The sequence below is a fragment of the Takifugu rubripes genome, chromosome 21, assembly GCF_901000725.2.
Source record: "Takifugu rubripes chromosome 21, fTakRub1.2, whole genome shotgun sequence".
Taxonomy (NCBI): Eukaryota; Metazoa; Chordata; class Actinopteri; order Tetraodontiformes; family Tetraodontidae; genus Takifugu; species Takifugu rubripes.
Window position 1 is genome coordinate 1,896,194 of NC_042305.1, and position 26,482 is coordinate 1,922,675.

Sequence of the window (26,482 nt, forward strand, 5' to 3'; positions counted from 1 at the left end):
TTAGAGGGGGGCGCCCTGCGTTCCTGGGGTTGTAACTGTCCAAAACGTCCGTTATTTGAGCCGAAGAAGCAGGCGCGGAGGGGTTTATTAAGACTTGAATGACTTAAAGGTTTGCTTGTTTGCGTAGGGGGTTTGTGTACTGTCGGAATGAGGAGTTGGAGCCCGGCTGGGTGGTGTTCAGCAGCGGGCGTCTCCTCCACCGCCCGTCCTCTTTCGACGCCAAGCCTTATCAGCTCTGCCAGGTGGTCGACCCCTTCACCCTGCAGGTACGGTCTCCTCCGCACCCTCGGAGTATCTGCGGCGCGGGCGACCCCTCAGATGTAACCGGAGCTCTGCCGCGTCTCTACGGCCTCCTCAGGTGTCCCAGATTGTGCCAATGCCAGCGCACCACCTCCCCGTGGGCAGCAGCATGACCACGTTGCACCTGTGCTCAGATGGAAGCTACCTGTACTGGGTCTGGTCCCCGGCGGGCCTCAACGAGAAGACGCAGAAAGGCCACTCGGTGTTCATGGACGTCTTCTGCCTGAGCGTCAGTAGGCTGCTGCAGCACCGGCGAGACGATCGCCCCCCCCCCCCCCACCCACCACGCTGATGGCTCTCTCTCTCTCCCGACCTCCGTGCAGATGTTGACAGGCGTGTGCGTTGCGGACGTCTTGCAGGAGAGGGTGATTCTGGCTCGCAAGGAGGGCGAGTCCTCAAAGTGCTTGAACGAGCTTCTCCTGAGCCGGATGTCGCGCTTCCGAGCCTCCCATTCCGCCACATTGGCTGCACTCACAGGCTCCGCCATCACCAACACCGTCAAAGAGGAACAGTCGGGTAATTGAGCCGTCGCCGAGCCAACGCTGTCATTTAGAGACCGTTACATCTCCTCTCTTGCTTTACCTGGTTCCCAGCTGTCAACACGAGCTGCGGCCTCCCTCTGAAGACCCTGAGGAAGACCCCCATGTACGTGTGCGGCACCTATCTGGTGATGCTGGTCTCGCCCCCTGGGGTGTCTGGGAGTTCTGCCACTCGCTCTCTATTTGGCGGCACCAGCAGCCTGTCGTCTCTCAAGAGTAAGAATCTTCCCAGGACTTTTGGTTTGGGCGTAGCTGCCTCGTACGTTAAAAATGTTGTTTTTTTTACTAGTTTTAGCCTCCAGTCTGGTCTTCAGCCTGGCTGACGGGCAGTTCAGCAGCCGCGCGGACCTCCTGGATGCTCCTGGCAGTTCTCTGGGCCGCGGCGCCCAGGTGGCAGGCTTAGGTGAAACCAGCTCTCTTCCTGTTCTGCTGATACGCCTTCGTTTTTATTCACCAAAGTGTTCGACTGACCTTTATGTCCCGAACCGTTGGGGCTGCAGGGGCATGCTATGATGCGCTGAACAACCTGATCTGGACCTGCTCCAGTGACTACATCGACCAGTGGTGCAATCCTGGCAACCAGGCCTTTCACCATGTGTGCCACAGACTTGGCGTCAGCCACGCCATCAAAGAGTCTAAAGGTAAAGTGGAAAGATGCCTCCTCTTTGGAAGGGATCGGATCTTTTAGAGTGTGAAACATGTGCCTTCACAGAGGAGACGGTGGCCACCGGGGAGGTCATCAACCAGCTACTTCATCACGTAGGTGCGATGTGCATCCATCAGCTCAACCTGCTGGCAGCTAGCAGCAACAGCCTGCCGCTGGGAGCCCTGCTGGGTAAACAACACCCCATCGAGGCCCGCCACTTTAGCAGCATCTGTGACATCATGGAGAAGGCCATGGTTAACGGAGACACCTGCATCATCCGCTGCATCCTGGTGGTGTTCCAGGTCCGTTTACGGCACACACTCGCCCGCTGTGACTCAGCCTTTTATCCTGGGGGTGACGCTGTGTGTTGTGCTGCCCTCTTAAGGTGGTATTCAGATTTTCCAGCCCGCAGTCGGAGCAGAACAGGGAGAGCGTGCGGCGCGCAGGCCTTTTATTATGGCAGCTACTTATGGCCCCTATTGATCATATAGGATCGGAAATCCAGAGGGAAGTGTGCTTGGCTATCAGGTGAGTCATTTTGACAGGATAAACCCGTTTAGACACACATTATAAGCTGGCTACAAGTTGATCCTTATTTGTCTCCTGTGTCTTTTAGTTCAGGCCTGAACATTTTGTATCAAGGGGAGGCCGAACTGAACAAACTACTGAAACTGGTCCTAACAGAAGGTGACCGGAACATTTTAGTAGGCTCTAAATTGTGTGTTGATGCCTCTCATGTGTGATACTGCGTGATGTTTCAGGCGAGAGAAACGGTGGGTTGTCTCAGCTCCGTGATGTCATCCTCACCAACTTGGCTGATCAGCTGCAGAAGAATAGATTTGGTAGTGAAGAAGACGACCACTACATGTGAGTAGCGATGTCAGCTCCTCCAGGAAGGTCCCGCTGACGTCCGACTGGGAAAGGGTTCTAGTGTTGTGTTCAGTTCCCAGCTGTCAATCAAATCAAATCAAATCAAGCTTTATTTATGTAGCGTCTTATACAATCAAAATTGTTTCAAGGCGCTTTCCAGAATCCCAGGGCCTGACTCCAGACAAGCAACAGTGGGAGGAAAAACTCCCCTTTAACAGGAAGAAACCTGGAGCAGGACCAGGCTCATGTAGGGGGACCCTCCTGCTGATGGGGGGGGGGGAGAGAGGAGAGGAGAGGAGAGGAGAGGAGAGGAGAGGAGAGGGAGAGGGAGAGGGAGAGGGAGAGGGGAGGAGAGGAGAGGAGAGGAGAGGGAGAGGGAGGGGAGAGGAAAAGGAGAAGGAGGGGGAGAGGAGAGGGGAGGAGAGGGAGAAGGAGAGGGAGAGGAGAGGAGAGATGAGGGACGGGGAGAGGAGAGGAGAGATGAGGGACGGGAGAGGAGAGGAGAGGAGAGGGAGAGGAAAAGGAGAAGGAGGGGGAGAGGAGAGGAGAGGGAGAAGGAGAGGGGAGAGGAGAGGGGAGGAGAGGAGAGGAGAGGAGAGGGAGAGGAGAGGGAGAGGAGAGGAGAGATGAGGGACGGGGAGAGGGAGATGAGGGACGGGAGAGGGAGAGGAGAGGAGAGGAGAGATGAGGGACGGGAGAGGGAGATGAGGGACGGGAGAGGAGAGGAGAGGAGAGGAGAGGAGAGATGAAGGAGAGGAGAGGAGAGGAAACCATGACCCAGTGGGGTGACAGAGGCCTGTCAGGTGATCATGTTTCCGGCCCCCGGCAGCCTCGGCCTATAGCAGCATAGCTAAGATGTGACCTAACGATTAGACGACCCCCTAAATACGACAATCTGTCAATCTATGATAATAACTGGGACTACAGAATTAGCAACAATCAGCTTTTTCAAAGAGGAAGGTTTTAACCAGCACATGAGCCACGCGTCTTCTCTCCCGCTCAGACTGGCCGACGACCTGCTGCACTGCATCCTCAAGACTGTAGTCCGGGAATCGTGTCTGCTGGTGACTAAATGTCAGACGGTTGCCCGGGACGATTTCCAGAAACTGCTCTCCACGGTGCCGGTACGAGTCGCAGCTCAGCAGAGCCAAACTGGACCTGCCTTTACTGAGATCACCCCGGATATGGTTCTGCTTGTCTGTAGGTGGTCTCGCCGAGTCTCCGTTACCTCATGGCTGTTCAGAACCACCTCCTTAGCAACACAATTCTTATCCGATCGGACGAGGGTGACGACAGTGACAGCTCCCTCCAGGGGGAAACATTAAAGGTACAGGTAAACATCCCCTTTAAATACGCCTACCTCTTCACACACAGGGTGTTGAGTCTGTAATGATGAGTCCGGTTCTTTTCTTGCCCTGAATAAATGCAGTTTAAAATGCCACGCGTGGACATTTAGGCAGTGGTTACGTAAGTGTGGGCCTATGCGTTGTGTGTTGCCAGGAGCTGCAGAGCTGTATCCTCTCCCTAGCAACTAAGGTCCTCGTGGGATGTGACGAAGTGCTGGAGACCCTTCAGCAGGTCACCACCGCCCTCATTAACAGTGACATCACAGACAAAGAGACCAGGTAATGTTCAAACACCTTTCAAACACCCTAAAACCAGACTAAAGTGTGTTTGTAGATACAAGAGGCCAAACTATGAGTAACAAGCTGTTGTTTCTGTGCTGTTTCTACTGTGTTTGTTCTGTCATTGTTCAGGCTGAGAGGCTTGGAGCAGGTAACCAAGGCCACCATGCTTGGGCACCTGCTGCCGGTGTTGCTCACCACTTTGATGCACCCCAACCTGCAGACGCTCACGCTTGCTGATGCCTTAATGCCTCAGCTGGTGCAGCTGGTCCTCTACACCAGCCAGGTCGGGATCCGCCGCGGTGCTTTTGATCAGATTTGGAAATAAAAGCCAACGTCCTTCTCAACGTTCTTCTTTGTTGGTGTCACAGACGGCCCTGTTGTTGAAGACGCAGTCTCCCCTTTTCACCGATGAACCACAACTGATGAGTGGCTCTCTGGTTCAGGGGGCAAAGCCCCGTTCTGCTGAAGACAAGTACGTTTTCTAAAGCAAAATAATCAACTCTCTCTCTCTCTCTCTCTGTGTCTCTCTGTGTCTCTGGCTCTCTCTCTCTGTCTCTGTCTCTCTCTCTGTCTCTCTGTGTCTCTCTCTCTCTCTCTGTGTCTCTGGCTCTCTCTCTGTCTCTGTCTCTCTCTCTGTCTCTCTGTGTCTCTCTCTCTCTCTCTGTGTCTCTGTGTCTCTCTCTCTCTCTGTGTCTCTGGCTCTCTCTCTCTCTCTCTCTGTCTGTCTCTCTCTGGCTCTCTGTCTCTGGCTCTGGCTCTCTCTCTCTCTCTCTGTGTCTCTGGCTCTCTCTCTGTCTCTGTCTCTCTCTCTCTGTCTCTCTGTGTCTCTCTCTCTCTCTCTCTGTGTCTCTGTGTCTCTCTCTCTCTGTGTCTCTGGCTCTCTCTCTCTCTCTCTCTGTCTGTCTCTCTCTGTCTCTCTCTCTCTGTCTCTGGCTCTCTCTCTCTCTCTCTGTGTCTCTGGCTCTCTCTCTCTCTCTCTCTGTCTGTCTCTCTCTGGCTCTCTCTCTGTCTCTGGCTCTGGCTCTCTCTCTCTGTCTCTGGCTCTGGCTCTCTCTCTCTGGCTCTCTCTCTCTGTCTCTGTCTCTGTCTCTCTCTCTGGCTCTCTCTCTCTCTCTCTGTGTCTCTGGCTCTCTCTCTCTGGCTCTCTCTGTTTCTCACCCCTCCCCTTCTTTCCACTTTCACTCTCTGTTGTCTTCTTTGCATCAAGGGAGACATCGCGACACAAAACAAGGATCCGGTGCCCCTCGTTTGGGATCTAATCATTTCAGCTACTTGCATTGTTAATGGCGATATCCGACTCGACTCCATAGCGGAAACCTTTAGTACTCAGGAGAAACTTTCATGTCTGGAGTTGGACACTGATGAAAAGATAATGAAAAGTTTCCTGGGGGGAAAAACAACCAACCCTTTGTTTATTTGATGTCAGAGTCCTTGATGAATGCGAAGAGCCGGGTTTCCTGACAGGACTGAAGATTCCCGCCCCGTGGGCTGCTGGGAAGACGGTGGAGACAGTTCACCCTGTGAGAGACAATTACAAATTCAAGGAGACGGTCCACATTCCAGGCGCTCGCTGTCTCTACCTGCGCTTTGACTCTCGCTGCTCCTCCCAGTACGATTACGACAAGGTATGTTCGGCCAACGCTTGTGTCGTACGTACGTCCTCCGTCCTTACTGGGTCACTAAAGCTCCTCTCTGATATCTCAGCTGGTTATTTATGCCGGCCCCAACACCAACAGCCGTAAAGTGACGGAGTACGGAGGGAACACTCTGGGATATGGCAGCCGCAGCGTTTTAGGGACGGGCTGGCCTAAAGACTTGGTCAAGGTAAAAGCAAGCCTCGCTAACACAATAACCACACACGGGTCATTCCAGAAACTAATGTTCCTTCTGCATCCTGCTGTAGGTTGAAGGAGACACTGTGACTTTTTCCTTTGAGATGAGGAGTGGTCGTGAGCACAACACCCCCGATAAAGCCATGTGGGGCTTCTCCTGCACTGTTAGAGCTCAGGTAAGCTTCTGAAGCCAATGTCTCTGTATTTGTTGCTTAGAATAATCAATCAGTAAAACAGTACGGTTTGGTTTTTGTTGGTTTTTTTTGATTAAATTACTGTTAGGGGAATCTTTAAATATTAGCCTACAGCCCATCCCAGTTCATGAAAACCAAAATAATGATTAATACAAGCTTTATCAGCCTCTGGAGATACCTGGTGGAGATACCTGCTCCCTGACTGGTGCCTCTGTCTCCTGAGCCAGACAGGTGAACCACAGTCACTCCTCCTGACTGCTGGAGACATTTCTTTGGTAGATGATGAATTATCTCTCACATTTTCCTGCCATTCCTGCTCATGGACCCTTCTTTTTTAAACATCTGAGTCTTTTTCACGTTCTGCATCTGCGGCCATGGATAGTTTCAACTCCACTGGAGAGAAGTAGGAGGCTGGAGGCATGTTTCCACCTGTTGCCATGGTGATTCATGTCCCATCCTTATGCAGGAGCTTCACTCAGGGCAGCTCAGTCGGACAGCCGAGAGTTCAGGCTTTGATGCAGACAGGAGAGGCGGATGAATGCGTGATGTGACCCTTTTGTGATGGTGCTTTTCAGGAGTCCTCGGAGGATGTTTCTGGAGGTCTTCCCTTTCTGGCCGACCTTGCACTCGGGCTGTCGGTGCTGGCCTGTTCAATGCTCCGGATTTTGTATAACGGCCCAGAGGTGACAAAAGAGGAGGAGGCCTGTCACGATCTGCTCTGCTCCAAGCTGCTACAGCGGTATTGCTGCTAAAAACATCCTTTACTCACATCCCACGGTACTGCAGTTTCTGAAGCTGATATATATGTATATATATGTTTTTTTTAGATGTCAGTGGCAGGTAGAAGCAAATGGGGCCATCTCTCCAGCCCTGACGCCCAGTCCATCGCCTCTGCCACTCACCATTGAAGAGGACCAGGAGTTCACCTACCCTGCCGATATGCTGATCCCACCCCCGGGAATTATGCCAGGCTCCTATTTTGACTTGCCCCGCATCCGCTTGCCTCCGGGCATCATGGGTAGGCTGAGAGAGGTGTCTGGGAGAGCTCGACCGCAGTTCCGTCCAAGCATCAAGTAAGCAGGACACGCCGTCCCGTCACCAGTGTTGCCAGAATCGTGCCAAGCGGGGAAATAATTCCACACGATATTTAAAGATTTTTTTTTTCAGTTCTGTTCTAATGTGAATATCGAAAACACGTCTAGTTTTGTTGAAATTTCAAAGGGAAAGTTCTGTTTCCATTCAGAAAGTAACTCCTCCTCAATTGCTTTTTCTGTCAGGGAGGTGATCAGGCCCGATGTGATGGAGGAGGTCATCGTGTCGTGTGTCATTAAACATCTAAGCCTGATGGACGCCCTCCAATCCCTCGTCAACTATCAGTACCGAGAGGATCACACGGAGGAGTATGACTTGCTCTGCAAGATCATGGCCGAGACCTTTAAGAAGATCAATGCTATGGAGCGCCAGCTACAGGTGAGCTGCTGTATTGCTGAATCACACAGTCTTCAGATGCACTCGAGGGAAGTTATGTGTGAAGTAGCCCAACAGATACATGTTTCCTGGCTACAGAAGTGTGAAGGGTTGTTTTTTAAAAAGAGAGTTGAAATAGATTTCATATCTATAATGTAAATTAAGACAAATTCATCAAAAGGAGGTTTTGAACTCACCACACGGGACAGATGGTGGACAGGAGCGTGATGGCTGATGAGGACGTTATATGTTAAAAGTCTTCTTGGCATGAGTGAGATTGCAGGTAAACGTTGGCGAGGCTGACAGGACAATAATGACAGTATGGTAGAGCGCTACTGAGTGTGTTTCCACAGTAGTGACAGTATGGTAGAGCGCTACTGAGTGTGTTTCCACAGTAATGACAGTATGGTAGAGTGTTACTGAGTGTGTTTCCACAGTAATGACAGTATGGTAGAGTGTTACTGAGTGTGTTTCCACAGTAATGACAGTATGGTAGAGCGTTACTGAGTGTGTTTCCACAGTAATGACAGTATGGTAGAGCGCTACTGAGTGGTTTCCACAGTAATGACAGTATGGTAGAGCGTTACTGAGTGTGTTTCCACAGTAATGACAGTATGGTAGAGCGTTACTGAGTGTGTTTCCACAGTAATGACAGTATGGTAGAGTGTTACTGAGTGTGTTTCCACAGTAATGACAGTATGGTAGAGCGTTACTGAGTGTGTTTCCACAGTAATGACAGTATGGTAGAGCGTTACTGAGTGTGTTTCCACAGTAATGACAGTATGGTAGAGTGTTACTGAGTGTGTTTCCACAGTAGTGACAGTATGGTAGAGCGTTACTGAGTGTGTTTCCACAGTAATGACAGTATGGTAGAGCGTTACTGAGTGTGTTTCCACAGTAATGACAGTATGGTAGAGTGTTACTGAGTGTGTTTCCACAGTAATGACAGTATGGTAGAGTGTTGAGTGTGTTTCCACAGTAATGACAGTATGGTAGAGCGTTACTGAGTGTGTTTCCACAGCTAATGACAGTATGGTAGAGCGTTACTGAGTGTGTTTCCACAGTAATGACAGTATGGTAGAGCGTTACTGAGTGTGTTTCCACAGTAATGACAGTATGGTAGAGTGTTACTGAGTGTGTTTCCACAGTAATGACAGTATGGTAGAGTGTTACTGAGTGTGTTTCCACAGTAATGACAGTATGGTAGAGTGTTACTGAGTGTGTTTCCACAGTAATGACAGTATGGTAGAGTGTTACTGAGTGTGTTTCCACAGTAATGACAGTATGGTAGAGCGTTACTGAGTGTGTTTCCACAGTAATGACAGTATGGTAGAGCGTTACTGAGTGTGTTTCCACAGTAATGACAGTATGGTAGAGCGTTACTGAGTGTGTTTCCACAGTAATGACAGTATGGTAGAGCGTTACTGAGTGTGTTTCCACAGTAATGACAGTATGGTAGAGCGTACTGGTGTGTTTCCACAGTAATGACAGTATGGTAGAGCGTTACTACTGAGTGTGTTTCCACAGTAATGACAGTATGGTAGAGCGTTACTGAGTGTGTTTCCACAGTAATGACAGTATGGTAGAGCGCTACTGAGTGTGTTTCCACAGTAATGACAGTATGGTAGAGCGTGTTACTGAGTGTGTTTCCACAGTAATGACAGTATGGTAGAGTGTTACTGAGTGTGTTTCCACAGTAATGACAGTATGGTAGAGTGCTACTGAGTGTGTTTCCACAGTAATGACAGTATGGTAGAGCTACTGAGTGTGTTTCCACAGTAATGACAGTATGGTAGAGCGTTACTGAGTGTGTTTCCACAGTAATGACAGTATGGTAGAGCGTTACTGAGTGTGTTTCCACAGTAATGACAGTATGGTAGAGTGTTACTGAGTGTGTTTCCACAGTAATGACAGTATGGTAGAGCGTTACTGAGTGTGTTTCCACAGTAATGACAGTATGGTAGAGCGTTACTGAGTGTGTTTCCACAGTAATGACAGTATGGTAGAGCGTTACTAGTGTGTTTCCACAGTAATGACAGTATGGTAGAGCGTTACTGAGTGTGTTTCCACAGTAATGACAGTATGGTAGAGCGTTACTGAGTGTGTTTCCACAGTAATGACAGTATGGTAGAGCGCTACTGAGTGTGTTTCCACAGTAATGACAGTATGGTAGAGCGCTACTGAGTGTGTTTCCACAGTAATGACAGTATGGTAGAGCGTTACTGAGTGTGTTTCCACAGTAATGACAGTATGGTAGAGCGTTACTGAGTGTGTTTCCACAGTAATGACAGTATGGTAGAGTACTGAGTGTGTTTCCACAGTAATGACAGTATGGTAGAGCGTTACTGAGTGTGTTTCCACAGTAATGACAGTATGGTAGAGCGCTACTGAGTGTGTTTCCACAGTAATGACAGTATGGTAGAGCGCTACTGAGTGTGTTTCCACAGTAATGACAGTATGGTAGAGCGGTACTGAGTGTGTTTCCACAGTAATGACAGTATGGTAGAGCGTTACTGAGTGTGTTTCCACAGTAATGACAGTATGGTAGAGCGTTACTGAGTGTGTTTCCACAGTAATGACAGTATGGTAGAGTGTTACTGAGTGTGTTTCCACAGTAATGACAGTATGGTAGAGCGCTACTGAGTGTGTTTCCACAGTAATGACAGTATGGTAGAGCGTTACTGAGTGTGTTTCCACAGTAATGACAGTATGGTAGAGCGTTACTGAGTGTGTTTCCACAGTAATGACAGTATGGTAGAGTGTTACTGAGTGTGTTTCCACAGTAATGACAGTATGGTAGAGCGTTACTGAGTGTGTTTCCACAGTAATGACAGTATGGTAGAGCGTTACTGAGTGTGTTTCCACAGTAATGACAGTATGGTAGAGCGTTACTGAGTGTGTTTCCACAGTAATGACAGTATGGTAGAGCGTTACTGAGTGTGTTTCCACAGTAATGACAGTATGGTAGAGCGCTACTGAGTGTGTTTCCACAGTAATGACAGTATGGTAGAGCGTACTGAGTGTGTTTCCACAGTAATGACAGTATGGTAGAGCGTACTGAGTGTGTTTCCACAGTAATGACAGTATGGTAGAGTGTTACTGAGTGTGTTTCCACAGTAATGACAGTATGGTAGAGTGTTACTGAGTGTGTTTCCACAGTAATGACAGTATGGTAGAGCGTTACTGAGTGTGTTTCCACAGTAATGACAGTATGGTAGAGCGCTACTGAGTGTGTTTCCACAGTAATGACAGTATGGTAGAGCGCTACTGAGTGTGTTTCCACAGTAATGACAGTATGGTAGAGCGCTTACTGAGTGTGTTTCCACAGTAATGACAGTATGGTAGAGTGTTACTGAGTGTGTTTCCACAGTAATGACAGTATGGTAGAGCGTTACTGAGTGTGTTTCCACAGTAATGACAGTATGGTAGAGTGTTACTGAGTGTGTTTCCACAGTAATGACAGTATGGTAGAGCGTTACTGAGTGTGTTTCCACAGTAATGACAGTATGGTAGAGCGCTACTGAGTGTGTTTCCACAGTAATGACAGTATGGTAGAGTGTTACTGAGTGTGTTTCCACAGTAATGACAGTATGGTAGAGTGTTACTGAGTGTGTTTCCACTCTGACCGCCAGAGTGTTGCAGAACTGGAGCAGAAGTGGCAGAATGAGGTGGACGAGGCCCATCAGGGCAAGCTGGAGAACAACACACCTTTCTTTCACGACTACCATTTTTTTGAGGTAGGTGCTTTCACGATAGGAGCTCATCTATTATCATCTCATCAATAAATGCTTGATTTTGGTTTGTGTGTTTTGTAGAACAAGATAAAGGAGCTGGAGCTGCTCTGCTCTTTAAAGGAGGTGCCGCTGGACTTTAGGGATTTGGAAAATGTCGTCCTTTCATTGAGGCAAGTGCTTCTAAGTCCTCCCACTTCTGAACTGCGTTCTCTCAGCTTAGTAAGACTTGGTTTGTGGAACCATCAGGGAGAAGTTCTTTCAAGATGTAAACACCGGTCACCTGAGAAGCGGCCCCTCTCTGGCCAAGACCAAGGCCCTGATGAAGAGTCTGATGAATCGCTCTGAGCTGTTGCTCCACGTTACCATCGCTTCACAGTGCAGGAGCTTGACCAACACACCTGCTGGCACTCCAGGTCCAGGTAAAGTGTGTGGCTCCCTCCAGCTTGTGCGGTCCCACACGGATAGCAGCTTTCATTCCTGCCAATCTTCCGTCTCTTTAGCGTCTAAATCTGTATCGGATGCCAAGTCTGTCAACCCCATGGTGAAGCAGCCCGTCTTCCTGCGCAGCATGTCTGCACCCTCTGACCTGGAGATGATTGCTAACCAGGATGTGGAGTTTACCCATGCTCCCCAGAGGTTTTTGAGTTGTTCACACGAGCGGGTGACTAGAAGGGGTCGTGAATTGACATTTCTGTATTTGCTGTGACACTTGCAGAAGGCGACACCACCCTTCGAGCCACCGCAGCAGCTCCTTCACCCTGCTGCAGTCTTTGGCCATCGAGGACAGTCGTGACAAACCAACGTACAGCGTCCTGCTGGGACAGCTCTTCGCCTTTATTGGAACCACTCCCGATCAGGCTGTACATAATCTACCGCGTTACTTCTTACGTGTCAACATGTGGACTTGAATTCTGAGGTGACGGAGAAAAACTGGTGACTGTCCTGCAGGTTTCCAGCAGCAGTTTCCTGTCCGCCGCTCAGACCCGATGGCGACGCGGCAGCACGCGGAAACAGGCGCTCGTTCATATGAGGGAATTGCTCACTGCCGCTGTCAGAGTGGGAGGCGTCACCCATCTGGTGGGACCCGTAACTATGGTGTTGCAAGGGGGCCCGAGGTAGGCGAAGATGGGTTTTAATCCTTGAACCATTCACACGATCGCGTGCGTCTCTGAATGGCTGTGTTACGGCGCCATCCGTGCAGGATCGAGGAGTTGACCTGTGGCGGGATGGTCGAGCAGGTGCAGGACGCCTTCGGGGAGACGATGACCTCTGTGGTGTCGCTATGTGCTCGCTACCCTATCGCTTGTGCCAACAGCATTGGGCTGCTTTGCACAATCCCCTACACCAGGTGAGAAAAGTCAGCGTTATTCATGACTCTGATCCTGTTCCTCACCTTCACTTTGATTTTGTGTCCTGATAGGAGCGAGGAGCAGTGTCTCGTTCGCAGTGGCCTCGTCCAGCTGCTGGACAGCTTGTGCAGTTTAAGCGGTCAGAGGGAAAACTCTTCCAGCGAGAAGCAGACAAAGAAGCAGAAGGTCGCCACCATGGCTTGGGCCGCGTTCCAGGTCCTGGCTAACCGCTGCATCGAATGGGAGAAGGTGGAAGGTATGTTGTCCGAACAGATCCTGCCCAAAGTGTAGGGAGTCTTCACGCTTGGGAGCTAAAATCTGTATGAATGTTGCTGCTAGTGCCCAGGTTCTGTCCCATCAGCCCTGTGTTCTTATGTTTGCCATGAATTTGATAAGCGATTATCTGTTAATTAACGCTGAATTGCTGGGTGCTACAGTTGTGAGGACACCTCAGGTGGGACGTCTGCTTTGTTTCTGTTGCAGGTGGGTCTAGGGACGCAGTGCACTCCGGTCTGGCGCGACAGGTGTCCAGCCTCTTGACCAACCACCTGGCCAGAGCTACAGAATGCTGCGGGAATCAGGCAGCTGGTAACGACGCCTCTACAGGATGTTCTCAGTCTGCTCACGACCTCTCCAGGTGAAACCTTATTTGATTTATTCTACGCATTCACCCCGGACGGCATCGTGATCCCGTCGCGCGTGTCATCTTTCCATTCTAGGAGCCACATTGGCAAAGCTATCCTGAGCCAGCAGCTTGTGTGTCCAAGCTTCTTCTCTGCTTCTGGACCAGAGCCTTCTCCAAAGCTGGTGCTCATCATCCTGCAGCTGTGCCGAGCCGCCCTGCCTCTCATGAGCGTTGAGGACTGCGGGGAATGTCGCTCTGGCCCTCGTGGAGCTACTCCATCAACACGCTCGACACTGAACAACAAGACGCAAATGACCCTGCGTCACGTATTGCTGCGCTGGCTGCTAGCCAAGCTGGCCGACTATGTGGTACCAGGTCGGTCTCCTACAAAACCCTCGACGTTCCGATGTGACGTAAGATGCGCGGTCATTAAAGTACATTCTTCCTCTTTTTCAGGATGCCAGACTTACTCTCCCCCAGCTCTTCGGAGCAAGACACGAGTCTGTCTTGTGCCACTTCTAAGGAGCCCTGAAGCCGGATGATGTTGGGGAGGAGGGAGAGGCAGTTGATGGTAAATTATCCATATTTATACACAAGAGAGAGGACCAGTCTCTCTGAGGTTTTACAGCCCCTCCTCAGGTACGTGCCCAGAAAAACATCTGTTCTTACTTCACCAGAGGAGATTTAACCTGTTGGGTTTCACTTGCAGCAGTTCAGAGGACGTCCGTTTCGTCTCGGCACTGGAGGCAAACATGGAAAAAGTGGTGAAGATGGACAGAGACATGACAAAGGGTAAAAGTGCTGGCTCAGCCGAACGCCTGTAAGGCTGCCTTCCTTCCTCCTGACGTTCACGGATCTCACATCTCGCCAGAGCGGTAGTTGTGAGGTGATCACAGAGAATCTTCTGCTGCATTGAGGAAGCTAACAAGTGGGCCTCAGTCGGGTCTGATAGTGAGTGGTGGGTCCACCTGTGGAGGCTCTAGCTCAGGAAGCTGCCGGAGGCCTCACCACTGGAGACAAGAAGAAAACGGCTCAGACCGCTGTGTGCAGAGACAGGAACGTCTGAGCTGGCCAGGGGAGCCCAAGACCACCGGAGAGAAGTGCTGCCTACACAGCTCTCCATTAGATCGCTAATATAGCGTTCTTGCATTGTATTATTAATGTATGTCATTTGTACATACGAACAGGTCAGACCCCATCAGGCCCTTCATCAGTGGCCATGTTGCCAACAGCATGGCAGCAGAGGTGATAGCTCTGTTGCATAGCCTGCTGACGGCTCCAGAGTCCAACACTGCGCAGATCTGGACCAGCACTGCTGAAAAAGTTAGTATCATAGACGCTCTCTCACAGTTCTCATGTTTGACCTCGTTTTGAAATAAACCCAGTAAGAAAATGGTCTAGTAATGATGTTGTGCTTTTGCTAGTTTCATGCTGCTTTATTGCTGTCTTTGTGGTGATTGGCACCAGGGTTCTCTCCCGAGCCCTGATGGTTCATACCCCCAGATTGGGAAGTATGCTGAGAGCATCCTGGAGAACGGCAGCAGCAGCGGCAGGAAGCTTGCTAAGTTACAGAACTATTGGCCGACAAGCTGTTGCCGCACTCTGCGCCCTCGGTGGCTTCAAAGAAACTATCAAAAATCGGCTCTGAAGTCCAGGTTTGTGTGCCGTCACATTCAGCGTGTCAATTTCCTTCAATGTGAGCTTTTGAAATCTTTCATTCTTGGCGTATCTGTTGGTGTTTTTACCCTGCAGGTGGTGGGTAAAGGAGTCCTGGGCAGCATGGGCATAGTCATGTCCATCAAACGAGCAGGAGGGCATCGCAACAGTCAAGTTCCCTCTTGTGAATACAGGAAATCTTGCAAAGCTTCAGACATCTTGACGGTGCCGATATCACGCTTGAGCACGCCCAGATCCGAGGTAAGTTGGAGTGGGCTGCAGTCGCTGATCAGCCAATAATCCCTTTGAATCTCACTGTTGTCCCCGTCCGACAGGCGCTCCCCCTCTATAAGCTGTCGATCACAGAGAAAGTGGTGCAAGCGGTGCAGTCTATGCTCCTGCCACAGGAGGGCAGCCTCTCCATTCACACCCTCTTAATACCAGCCACGGGAGACGGCTCCAGCCCGGTGTGGCTGCAGTGCGCCTGCTGGCTGAAATCAGAAGCAGTTAGTATTTCAAGGTTTGGAGCCTGGTGGAACTCCATTATAGAGACCCGTTTGGTTGTTCCCAGATGGGACGGATCCCACATTTTTGCTGTTGTTCTCAGAGCGTGTCTGGTGATGGCTCAGCTTCTGGAGGACAGCTCTTTCTGCGAGGAGTTCATCCAGCAGTGTCCCGCTGCGGTCGAAGTCCTCAACCTGGTGGCACAGGAGTGCAGCCCTGGTGAGGATGCTCACCAGCCTTCAGTCAGATTGGTCTGTAACGCATTCCCACTGCTGTTGTTTTTTCCAGGGGAACGGCTCGGCATCGTCGAGGCTCAGTGTGAACGGCTGAGAATGCTGTATCGGGACTGCGCCCGGCCGCCCCCTCCACCGCTGCAGACGGACAGATGCCAGGTTTCAGTTGACAGTTTCGGTGTTTCTGCTGCTCAAAAAACCAAGTCCATGATGACTGAGAGGGTTTTTCTGGGGGCTAACTGATATTATACTAACTACAGATCGCTAAAACTAGCTTGCTGCTACTCTGAATAGACTGTAATGGAGTCTTGAAATGCACTGTGAGCCGTGACTGGATGCTTACTGAACTTGGATTGTCCCTTCAGCCCAAAGAGATCACCTGGTGTCCTTCACGAGTGTTCCCTCCGGTCCGCGCCTGCATGTTCTCGTCCCGTCTCACCTCTGTTACCTTTCTGGCTGATCCGAGTGCTGGAGGAGGGCTGCCCAGAGGCACGTTCATCTATGCTACTAGTCCTATACCAATTCAGGTGGGAATATTGAGATTTTCATAGTGGTCATTGAAGTGGAGAGAGGCTGCCATTCCTTTGTGTCCGCCCATGCAGGCGCCATCCTTTTACTGGGAGATAGAAATTGTCTCCTATGGAGACTCTGAAGAGGACAGCGGTCCAATTGTGTCCTTTGGCTTTGCCACTGAGGCGGAGAAGAGGGATGGAGCATGGACCAACCCCGTGGGCACTTGTTTGTTTCATAAGTATGCCGACTCCTTTTGTATTGACTCCCCCCCCACTGGCCTGTCCCTGCTCTGAGAGCTGACTGCCATCCCTCCGTCTGTCCCTCAGTAACGGTCGGGCAGTGCATTACAACGGCTCCAGCCTCCTGCAGTGGAAGAGCGTCCGACTGGACGTGGCTTTACTTCCTGGTAAGACTTTTTCTCCCGAATCTTCTCAAGTAGAGTTTCTGGCTGGATTTGTCTTTGTGTTTGCGTGCCCTTTCAATGAAAGGTACATCTTGTGTCTTGAAGATTGGAATGTTTGTTTGATTGAAGGGTCTCTTAAGATGCAGCCATTATTAAAACTATGTCATGTTGCCCAAACCAGGCGATGTGGCTGGTATAGGGTGGGAGCGGTCTGAGTGCACCCCGCCCCCCCCTGGTCAGGCTCCCAAAGGCAGGGTCTACTTCACCTATGGTGGCCAGAGGCTCCTCCCCATTTTGGAGGACGTAGCTGGAGGCATGTGGCCTCTGGTGCACATCCAAAAAAAGGTGGGTTTGTCTTGCGGGCCAATTAAAAATGGACGAAGGGCCACAGTTGGCCCGCGGGCCGTAGTTTGGACACCCCTGCTCTACTACTTTGACCATATATATTAAAGACTTGATTAGTTTCAGTTTTAAACGATTGCTTTTGCTTCTCGCCTTTGTAGAACTCAAAGATCCGAGCCAACTTTGGTGGTCGGCCTTTTGCCTACGCAGAAGGTCAAGCCCACAGGAACGCCGCCGACCTGTGCGTGGATTTGGCAGAAGAAATTAGCGCCAACTTTGAAGCGCTGCCCTTTGCTATGGCTTCAGACAGCGACAACGACGCAGGTGCAAGTGTGACTTCAGACTCTGGGTCTCACGGGCCACCCTGTCGGATTGCTGCCGTCGCCGTCACCCAACAACGTAGGTGCAACGCTCGCTTATCAAGCGTATTCTGCACATGGTCTGGAAACATTCTAAAGCGTGAAAGAGGACGGCTGACCCATTGACCATTAAAGTCGTATCTTTTTCTCTCTCAACGATGCAGAATACAACAGTGACCTCTCGTGCCATTACAAAGTTGAGCTGAGCTATGACAACCTGGTCACCACCGGGCCTAACCCGCATCCTCCTAGTATCGCCGATGATGAAAGTGATGATGAGGATGACGACGATGTCCCCAGAGTGAGTGGGAGCTCCACATTTTACATGCTAATCTCGTGATATTAATCCAACTTTCACCTATATGTTGGCATGTGTTTGGCTGTTTAGGAGGACCACTACGCCTTGCTAGTAAAGGCTTGGGAGACCAAAGTGTTCCCTACCATCCGTAGGCGCTTTCGCAATGAGCCGAGAGGAAATCTGGCCTGGACCAGATTAAAGGAGCTCTGCAGCTCGGTGAGGAGTTGATGAATCTCCTCCAGTCACATACATAAAAGGGATGCACTCATACACACAGCCTGGATGGTTCTGTGACACTGTAGACGCTTATGGCAGCACCGTTACAGCGGATGTGTCCATAAACGAAGCTAAAGGCGGTCCAGCCAAGTCCTGTATCTGCTCTCTGGGTGCCCCCAGCTCACCTGTTCACAGGGTAGCTAGGCTAATTTCAGTACTGGCTAAGATAAACGGCACCTGAGTTTTCTCCTCGTCGGCTTTTTAACATCACCAAAACTCCTCTGCTGGCTGTCACGTGCACAAACATGAAAAAGCTGCGATGAGGGCGCTGATTCGTCATTTCCGTCGGCTGTTTAGCTCATCAGACTGATGCTGAGAGCAACATCCACTGATGCCACTAGGGTTTTCAATATGTTGTACATTTCTAATGCACAACCACACCTTTAAGTGGATACAAAGAGTTAAAACGTCTTTAAAACATAAGCACGTGCACTCACGGGTCAAATCAGGATATATATTACTGAGCTCAATTGGAATTCTAATGAACTATACGTTGTTAGTATTGATATTGGTATATTTAGTGTTGTGTTTGGCAGCTCTGACACTGGTGTGTTGACTGACCTACAGGCATGGTTGACATTGCAAGACAGACAGTGGAGTTCCTTTATGAAGAGAATGGAGGAATCCCCCGGGACCTCTACCTCCCTACCATCGAGGATATCAAGGATGAGGCCAATAAGTTCACCACCGACAAAGTCCGCAAAGGTGCCGTTAAGCTGCTTCTCCATGTGCAGCTTCAGCTCGTTCGGCCTTACCTGTGGGACTAACTGTGGTTTGACTCAGGTTTGACTGTGGTCATACGCTGTCCGGAGAGCAACAATACCAACACTACGACAGGAGGAACGGCCTTGCCCAAGTTTGCCATCCGTGGCATGTTGAAGACCTTCGGCCTGCACGGTGTAGTGCTGGATGTGGATTCTGTAAGTACCACACAGGGAAATGCAGAATGGGAGCAGTTCTCATGGTGAGCTGCTACGTTGTGTTTCCAGTCATGTGTTTCTGGTTGGGTTGGAGCTTCTCTTATTGTCCTTGTCCTCCATAAACACAAAGACCCAACAGAACCAAAAATAAATGCAGCGTCATCTAGGAGATATCCCATCTCTCTTGCAACCAAACATGCATGTTGGTACAGGAGCTTCTCTAAACACACAGAAAAATACACACTATGTAAAGGAAAATGAGCCAAAGACGGGATCAGGGAAAGACGAAGTGCTCAGAATCATCATAACCAGGACAACCACACCATGGAGTGGGAGAAGACCAAAGGCTCCACCACTGGATCAGAGTACAGAGGAAGTTAGAACCGGTGCCCAAGTGAATGGGGATGAGGGGGCTGGTTAACAGGTTAAACCTTTTAATCTGGCATACCGATCTTGAAGAGACGATATTAATAAACCTTGATAGTTTAATCCCCCTGCAATCATCATGATCTTCCACTAGATGGCGCGCTCTACACACTGTACATTGACCTTTGAGGAGCGGCGTATTGCTCCACTTTACTGGTTGACCCTTCAGCCCTTGTGTACAGATGAGCAGCCCTAAGGAAGGGAAAGTGCTTCCTAAGACTGCAGCAGTTCTTAAAGAAAATAATATCAGCTGGCTCTTTGCCACAAGGGACACGCTAACTATGCTAGAAAGCCGCCCCCGAAAGAACGGGAGGCTTCTACTCAGAGGTTGGATCCAGAGTTGCTCCATGAAGGTGGCGGCAGTCTTTTACAGGAGTGACTGTTCACGTTTCCCAACAACATAACCCTGTTTAAAAGTCTTTGCACGTCTCTGGCGTGTCTGCACAGGTGAACGAGCTGGTGCAGGTTGAGACCTACCTGCGCAGCGAGGGCCTGTTGGTGAGGTACTGGTACCCTATTGAAATGCTGGAGCGCCCGCCCGCTGGCTCCCGGCGTACTGCCGCTAATGGCTTGGTGTCCTTGGACAGCACCAACATCCAGATTCACAGGTGACCTATGAGCACATTTGGTACATTTGCAGCATGGGTTCAAATCTCAATGATCTCAACGCAGGGAGTTACTTCGTTGCGAGAGCGCTCTTGCTCGGCTGTACTGCCGCATGGCCTTGCTCAACATCTTCGCCCCCAAGAATCCACATACCTTCACTCGTCTGTTCCACATACCTGCTATCCGGGACATCACCTTGGAGCACCTGCAGCTCTTGTCCAATCAGCTGCTGGCTCCACCCCTGCCCGGTCAGTATTCATGTTCTTGTAGCTTATTTCTGATTTATTGTGTAGCCGATACTTGTGTGCTGACTGCTGTGATGCTCCCCCGCCCCTCCGCCCCCCTCAGATGGAACTATTAGTTCTAGCTCCATTCTACTGGGTCAGTCTCTGCTACACAACCTACAAGGCCAGAGCTGCTCCCCCTCTGAGCTCTTCTACCAGGGCAATGCTCAGCCCATCCAGGAGTGGCTGACGGTGGCCATCACTCGTGCCTTGCATCAGGGGGAGGAGAGCCTGCTGGAGCTCACCAAGCAAGTCTGCTGCTTCCTGCAGGTGCCTTTAACCGTCGGGTCGGCCTCTCCCTGCTCTCCCTGCTTCGCCACGTTTAATCCCTCCGAATTTGCCTTTGACAGAATGCGCCGGATCAGTTTACATCCGAAGAGTTCCCCGTGACCGAGTCGAAGGTCAGCATGGACGTCAGCTTCCCGGGGGCCGCGTTTGTGATCGTGTCGTGTAAGGAGAGCCAGCTCGGCTGCCGCAAGGAGTGAGTTCACAGAAGCATTCGCGCATTGGTGACGGAAACCTTTAAAATGCCTCTTTTGTCCACCTCCTGTAGCTCCAGCCTCTATAAGGCCCCCTGGGCTCGGGTCATGGTGTACGGCCTGGGTCACAAAGTGCGCAGGAACGGACAGTTGAATCTGATGGAAGCGGTGTGCTATCCATTGGATGCCTCCCCGACCAACACCGGCCTTACCCCCCCTCCCACCACAAACCAATATCCCTCCGTGATCATACCCACTGATAAAGTGCACATCAAACTAGGTATGCGCCCTTTTTAGAGAAGTGGAGCATGTTTAAAACTCAAGTCCGTGCCCAGATAAAAGGGAAGGAACTTGTCTTGGTTGCAGGGGTGTCTCCGCTTCCTGGCGCGGTGCTGGTGCTTCACTCTCTGCCGCTGGAGTTCCCTTTGGCCATTGCTTTTGCCGAACAGTTGCTAACGTGGAAGCTTGACGAGAGCAGCGAGCGCTCCGAAGACGAGCCGGACACGGTGCCTCCGTCTGTCCTGCTGCAGGTGGTGGAGCTGCTGGGTGGGTTCCACAGCACTCCGAACACTCCGATCTGTCTGGAGCAGCAGCTGCTCCCTTACTAATAGTAAAGGAATGTTGTTGTTGTTCTTAGGTGGTTTACTCTGGACAACTGACCTCGCCCCATCCATCAAGGAGCTTATTTTCCACCTGCTGGCTGAGCTTCTGCGGAAGATTCACCACCTGGAGCAGCAAAAGTGCCCCTCTGGGCTGTCCAGCTCCATCGCCTTGCTGCTCAACCCCTGCCTCGCCGTGCTCATGGCCCTGCAGACAGAAGTGCGGAAGCTCTATGACCAAGAGACGCAGGGATGGACCGCTGGGGGGGCTGGAGCAGGAGGATCCTCAGGGGGGAGCGTTGCGCTGGCTCTGGGGGCCGAGCAGAGCCGGTTCTCCACTTACTTCCACGCTCTGATGGAGGTGTGTTTGGCCGTCGCCGAGGTGACGCTTCCACTCAATGTCGGCCCCTCCCCAGCGGGGGCTCTTTCTTCCACCAGCGCCCCGACACTGAGCGACTCTTCGTCCTCCTCCTCGTCATCTCCGGGGCAGACCCCCCAGAGCCCGAGCCTTCTGTCCAAACGCAAGAAGGTCAAGATGAAACGCGAGCGAGCGGTCGCCGCCGTCGCTGCGGCCGTGTCGGGGAAACGGGGCGGCGGCGGCGCCCAGGTGGTATCGGAGAGCGACAGCGCCCTGCTGAACATGGCGGGGGGCAAACCCGAGGACATACTGTGGTTCCACCGCTGCCTCACTCTCCTCATGATCCTGCGCCACCTCGCCAATAAGGACCCGCAAGGTTTAAGCGTGACGTGTGACGCGGTGACGGATGCCTGCCAGGCGCTGGTGGGGGCCACCGCCCACAGTCGTCTGCTGGTGCTCTCGGGCATCCCCACACACCTGGAGGAGGCTGTCGTCCGCAACGCCATCCGCAGGGCATGCAACGCACACGGAGGGCTCTTCAAGGATGAAATCTTCATCCCCGTGCAGGAAGACGACCCCAAAAAGGCCAAAACGGGCCCGGAGTTTGTAGCACTCAGGATGGAAAAGCGCTCCCCGAAGCCGAGCCTCCGTTCCTCAACAACGAAGGCCCAGAGAGTCCCGACAGCTCCAGCAGTGCCACGCCAGCTTTGAGTGTGAGCTCCTCAGCTTCTAGCTTCAAACATCAGCGTCCCGCACCGTATGTTCACCAGGAGCTGCTAGCAACTACGTTTAACCCCGATGTGGCTTTGCTTGTTCCTTGCCCACAGCAGGACCCGCAGACTGTTTCCAGCCAGGAGAGTCTGGATGCCTCCCTGTGTAGCACAGGCAGCCTGGGGAGCCTGGGCAGCCTGGGGGAGCCTTTAGAGGGCGCCGAAACGCCCTCGGTGTCGGACGGCGGCTCCATGCACACGGTCACTTCGCTGGAGAGCACCGCAGCCGTGTCACGGCCCATCAAGGGCTACGCTGTCATCGAGGTAGGATCGCTCCGTTTTGACCCGTTTTAGAAAGAAAACAAACGCTCACCTGGCTTTAAAACTTTTAGGTTCGTTCTCGTGCAAAAGTGGAGAAGATCCGCGCGAGTCTTTTTAACAGCAGCGACCTGATCGGCCTGTCCAGCCTGGACGGAGAGGATGAGTTGATGGAGCTGAGCAGTGAGGAGATCCTCACCGCGTCCACGGTCAATCAGAGCCTGTTCGACACGCAGGGCAGCTCCGCTCTAGAAGACTACTTCCTGGACAAGTCCCTCAGAGGTTGGTGGTTAGATAATATTTACAGTGGTTGCCAAAGAGCTCGAGGACGCGCTCCACTCTTTATTGAAATAAACATTAACTTTGGCCGCCATTTACAGCCTGCAACAGTGGAGATAAGACCGTTAAACAGACATTAAAATAGGCTCCAGTGAGACGCGGTGATAGGAAAAGAGACACATCAGTGACACTCAGGAACTGCTTGTGGCGTAGAATCACACTTTTTTCTGCTTTAGGTGACAAGATCGCTCCAGTCGTGAGTGACGTCCTCTCAGATATCTTCAAGAGCTGCGTGCATTCGGAGCAGATGCTGAGTCTCACGCCTGCCAAGCCCGTCAAAGTGTCTGAAATTTACCTCAGCAAGGAGCAGATTAATGCGCAGACCCCTGGAAATCTGCTGCACACATTCTTCACTAGTGTCAGACCCCCGAAGAAAGTCCTGGAGGACCAGCTGACCCAGGTAAACGGAGGCTGTGGCGCCATTTCCTGGGGAATCTGTCAGCCATGTTGAACGACCTCTGTTGTTTGCTTCAGATTCTCAGGAAATATGGTGCCTCCCAAGCCTAATAAGAACAAATACAGCAAGGCCGGGAAGGAACAGCACCAAGGTAAAGTTATGAGCACCAAGAGGCCCATCAGCAAACCACCGAACCAAGGAAAAGTCTGTGCTGAACAGCGTCAGGTACGTCATCCATAGAAGGGCTAAAGCTCCGCCTTTAGACAACCCTGAAGAAATGTGCTGCTTCCAGGACGGCGCTGAGCGAGAAGAAGGCCTGTCCTGAAGTCCAAGTCTCCCGAGAAGCCCAGGTCTGATGAGAAGGATCTGGAGAAGTCTCCTCCGAAGAAAGCTGAAGGTTGGTCATCACCAGATGCTCCGACATCTGGAGACTCGTTGGTAGAGATGTTTTTGAGTGTTATTTTGAGTCCTATTTGGAGTGTTGTCACCAACCCTTCTAGACTAAATATTAGAACTTGTGTTCTCTTTTGTGTGTCGTGAGGAACCTTGTAACCTTTTAGTCTCCCCGTCTGGCATATTTCGGTCTCTTTTAGTCCCGGAAGAGAAATTTCTGACCCTGGAGGGCTTCATAAGTTTGCCGTTGACCGTGCTAAGCAGGACAATCCGCAGCGTGTGGAGGGCGATACTGGCGTGCGGCTACGACCCTCCATTTTGACCGGTGAGCCTCCCGCTTTGACTGGATATCTCAGAGTATCAGACGCCTGTGTCAGACACCTGATCACTGACCGTGACGCCGCGCAGGTGCACCTGTATAGACACGCGTCACGCCCAAAGGGCCTGTCCGCAAGTGGAGAGCCTGGAGATGGACGTCGCCCTGGTCCAGTACATCAACACGTCTGTCCGCCACCCTTGGCCATCACCCCCGCCAGGCCATGCTGCATCCGCACGAGGTCTACCTCGAGCCCTGGCGACGTCGCCGACCCGCGCGTGGCCTGTCTGCTCAACGAGCCGGTGGAGAGCCTGCGCCTGCGCTTCGCTCTCCTGCAGTCCCTCAACAACAACCCTGGAAAACTTCTTCCTGCCCCTGGTGGAGCTGAGGCAGACGCAGACGTATCGCAACAGCATCGCGGCGCTGTTGTGCGAGGCCAAAGGTGAGCGTCAGCGGACCGCACGTGTCCGAGCGGCGGCCTCCTGAGACCTTGGCACCCTTTAGAGGTAGCCTGTTTCTGGTCCACAGGTTTCAATCTTCTACGACACCAAAGTCACGTGATGAACCGAGTGCTGAACGCCACGGTACAGCGCACCGCCGACCACGCCGCCCCGGAGATAACGCTGGACCCGCTTGAGATCGTGGGAGGTATGCCGCCCTTTGACTGCTTTGCTCCAGAACCAAAGCTTCTGGAATGTGCCACATTCCTTTGATCTCGATGCGTTTTGATCCCTCTCAGTCCGCCCGTATCGGACTTCCTGCATGGCTGGTTTAAATGTTTCCATTTTTGTCTCCAGGTGAGATCAGATCTTCAGAGAACTCCTATTTCTCGGCCAGGCTGCTCGCCAGCTGGCCTGCGTGCCTTCGTCACAGCTGTGTGTCAAACTGGCCAGCGGGGGGGACCCCACCTACGCTTTCAACATCCGTTTCAACCGGGGAGGAGGTCCACGGCACCAGTAGGAACCTAAAGATCTATTCAGCAGATTAGGGGATGGTTTAAATGAAACACCTGTGGTCCTGTGTGTGTAAATGTGGCGTTACACTCAGTGCTGAGGGCCGTGATGGTCACATGACCGGGCCGCAGCAGTTTTCTGTTTAATACCCGCCCATGCGGCCTTGAACCCGGATTAAAGCTCCGTCTCCCTGGAACCTGTCTGACTTGTCTGTTGCCAGGCGGCTCCTTCAGGCACTTCCTGTGGCAGTGTGTGTAAGGAGCTGCAAGAGCTCCGCCCTCTCCCTGCTTGCTGCCCCTGCCCCAGCGCCCGCGGCCAACCGCAACAAGGTAAGAGGAGGGAACGGCGGCGGGCCCCCGCCAAGGCCCCGTGCTGCGAGGCGCTCGAGGCTGAGCGGCACCGTCTCCCGCCCTGAGCAGCGTTGTGTCTCGCCTCCTCCAGGGAAGTAACATCCTGACGCCCTGCCCCATCAGCTACGCAGAGGAGCAGCTGCTCCCACTTCTTCGGGCAGCTCCTGGGCATCGGCATCCGGGGCGGACGTGCCTCTCCCTCTGGACCTCCTGGGCTCCTTCTGGAAGGGCCTGGTGGGCGACCCGCTCGACCCGGAGCAGGACCTGCAGGAAGCCGACGTGCTCACCTACAATTATGTGAAGAAGTTCGAGAACGTGAGTGGGTTCGTCCCGCACAGCACCGTCCCACCGGCGGAGCCCGACTCCAGTTCTCTTCTCAACGCTGCAGGTGACTGACGATGCGGAGCTGGAGGCCCTCTGTGCAGAGATCTGCTCCCAGCACTACTCTGGGGAGAGCCCCGACTCCCCCGGCCGGCCCTGCTGCACCTTCACCTACATCACCATGACGGGGGAGGAAGTGGAGCTGTGCCGGGGGGGCCGCAGCCTGGCCGTCAGGTGAGGAGCGCCTCTGTTGTCTGTGGGAGGAGGCCACGCGTCCCACTTTAACGCCTTTGCCTCCTTCAGCTGGGAGAACAAGGACGTGTACGCGCGCGCCGTGCGCAGCCTCCGCCTGAGGGAGCTGCAGAACCCGAGTGCATGACAGCCGTGCGCGCTGGGCTCAGCTCCATCATCCCGCTGCAGCTGCTCACCATGCTCACCCCTCTGGAGATGGAGCTGCGCACCTGCGGTCTGCCTCACATCAACCTGGAGTTCCTCAAGGTCACGACTGCTCCTCTTTATATACACAAGTGTCGAAGCTGCTAATACCAGCAGTTATTACCACAACCAGCAGGGTCACATGATTGCTAGTACTGGTGTGTAGCTACCATGCTGCATCCAGGCGCTACGTTGTCCTCTCCCTCTCCTCTCCTCTCCTCTCCTCTCTCTCCTCTCCTCTCTCTCCTCTCTCTCCTCTCCTCTCCTCTCCTGTCCCTCTCCTCTCTTCCCTCTCCTCTCCTGTCCCTCTCCTCTCCTCTCCTCTCCTCTCCTCTCCTCTCTCCCCTCCTCTCCTCTCCTCTCCTCTCCTCTCCTCCCCTGTCCCTCTCCTCGTCCTCTCTCTCCTCTCCTCTCCTCTCCTCTCCTCTCCTCTCCTCTCCTCTCCTCTCCTCTCCTCTCCTGTCCCTCTCCTCTCCTCTCCTCTCCTCTCCTCTCCTCTCCTCTCCTCTC

General features: G+C 52.2%; 1 protein-coding gene across 1 annotated transcript in view; it reads left to right on the plus strand.

Annotated features, from left to right (window-relative positions):
- LOC101079865 (probable E3 ubiquitin-protein ligase HECTD4) overlaps positions 1-26,482 on the plus strand; it is a 34,257-nt gene that overhangs the window by 5,248 nt on the left and 2,527 nt on the right. Inside the window, 94 exon segments of the mRNA XM_029829707.1 lie at positions 128-266; positions 359-529; positions 624-816; positions 894-1,055; positions 1,129-1,242; positions 1,340-1,480; positions 1,552-1,787; positions 1,871-2,013; positions 2,102-2,172; positions 2,247-2,352; positions 3,359-3,479; positions 3,560-3,688; positions 3,856-3,980; positions 4,113-4,266; positions 4,352-4,455; positions 5,410-5,608; positions 5,688-5,807; positions 5,887-5,991; positions 6,585-6,748; positions 6,837-7,082; positions 7,287-7,479; positions 11,109-11,213; positions 11,292-11,380; positions 11,457-11,629; positions 11,711-11,846; positions 11,926-12,070; positions 12,159-12,325; positions 12,412-12,558; positions 12,631-12,815; positions 13,043-13,196; positions 13,279-13,438; positions 13,441-13,524; positions 13,526-13,559; positions 13,641-13,649; positions 13,652-13,705; positions 13,708-13,795; positions 13,797-13,827; positions 13,897-13,929; positions 13,931-14,000; positions 14,071-14,141; positions 14,143-14,243; positions 14,357-14,533; positions 14,666-14,759; positions 14,761-14,817; positions 14,819-14,839; positions 14,937-15,101; positions 15,176-15,308; positions 15,311-15,350; positions 15,448-15,563; positions 15,633-15,736; positions 15,943-16,104; positions 16,180-16,328; positions 16,417-16,496; positions 16,675-16,838; positions 16,997-17,234; positions 17,359-17,495; positions 17,583-17,658; positions 17,661-17,708; positions 18,336-18,473; positions 18,552-18,688; positions 19,562-19,722; positions 19,787-19,968; positions 20,069-20,274; positions 20,355-20,485; positions 20,558-20,763; positions 20,850-21,029; positions 21,121-22,043; positions 22,046-22,474; positions 22,543-22,750; positions 22,984-23,207; positions 23,282-23,302; positions 23,304-23,408; positions 23,468-23,518; positions 23,520-23,601; positions 23,798-23,907; positions 23,909-23,922; positions 24,006-24,111; positions 24,114-24,134; positions 24,137-24,166; positions 24,168-24,260; positions 24,262-24,355; positions 24,442-24,561; positions 24,711-24,745; positions 24,748-24,843; positions 24,845-24,869; positions 25,087-25,115; positions 25,117-25,134; positions 25,136-25,195; positions 25,308-25,361; positions 25,363-25,398; positions 25,400-25,531; positions 25,605-25,771; positions 25,841-25,902; positions 25,905-26,035. Of these exon segments, the coding sequence (XP_029685567.1) occupies positions 128-266; positions 359-529; positions 624-816; positions 894-1,055; positions 1,129-1,242; positions 1,340-1,480; positions 1,552-1,787; positions 1,871-2,013; positions 2,102-2,172; positions 2,247-2,352; positions 3,359-3,479; positions 3,560-3,688; positions 3,856-3,980; positions 4,113-4,266; positions 4,352-4,455; positions 5,410-5,608; positions 5,688-5,807; positions 5,887-5,991; positions 6,585-6,748; positions 6,837-7,082; positions 7,287-7,479; positions 11,109-11,213; positions 11,292-11,380; positions 11,457-11,629; positions 11,711-11,846; positions 11,926-12,070; positions 12,159-12,325; positions 12,412-12,558; positions 12,631-12,815; positions 13,043-13,196; positions 13,279-13,438; positions 13,441-13,524; positions 13,526-13,559; positions 13,641-13,649; positions 13,652-13,705; positions 13,708-13,795; positions 13,797-13,827; positions 13,897-13,929; positions 13,931-14,000; positions 14,071-14,141; positions 14,143-14,243; positions 14,357-14,533; positions 14,666-14,759; positions 14,761-14,817; positions 14,819-14,839; positions 14,937-15,101; positions 15,176-15,308; positions 15,311-15,350; positions 15,448-15,563; positions 15,633-15,736; positions 15,943-16,104; positions 16,180-16,328; positions 16,417-16,496; positions 16,675-16,838; positions 16,997-17,234; positions 17,359-17,495; positions 17,583-17,658; positions 17,661-17,708; positions 18,336-18,473; positions 18,552-18,688; positions 19,562-19,722; positions 19,787-19,968; positions 20,069-20,274; positions 20,355-20,485; positions 20,558-20,763; positions 20,850-21,029; positions 21,121-22,043; positions 22,046-22,474; positions 22,543-22,750; positions 22,984-23,207; positions 23,282-23,302; positions 23,304-23,408; positions 23,468-23,518; positions 23,520-23,601; positions 23,798-23,907; positions 23,909-23,922; positions 24,006-24,111; positions 24,114-24,134; positions 24,137-24,166; positions 24,168-24,260; positions 24,262-24,355; positions 24,442-24,561; positions 24,711-24,745; positions 24,748-24,843; positions 24,845-24,869; positions 25,087-25,115; positions 25,117-25,134; positions 25,136-25,195; positions 25,308-25,361; positions 25,363-25,398; positions 25,400-25,531; positions 25,605-25,771; positions 25,841-25,902; positions 25,905-26,035 (11,950 nt within the window).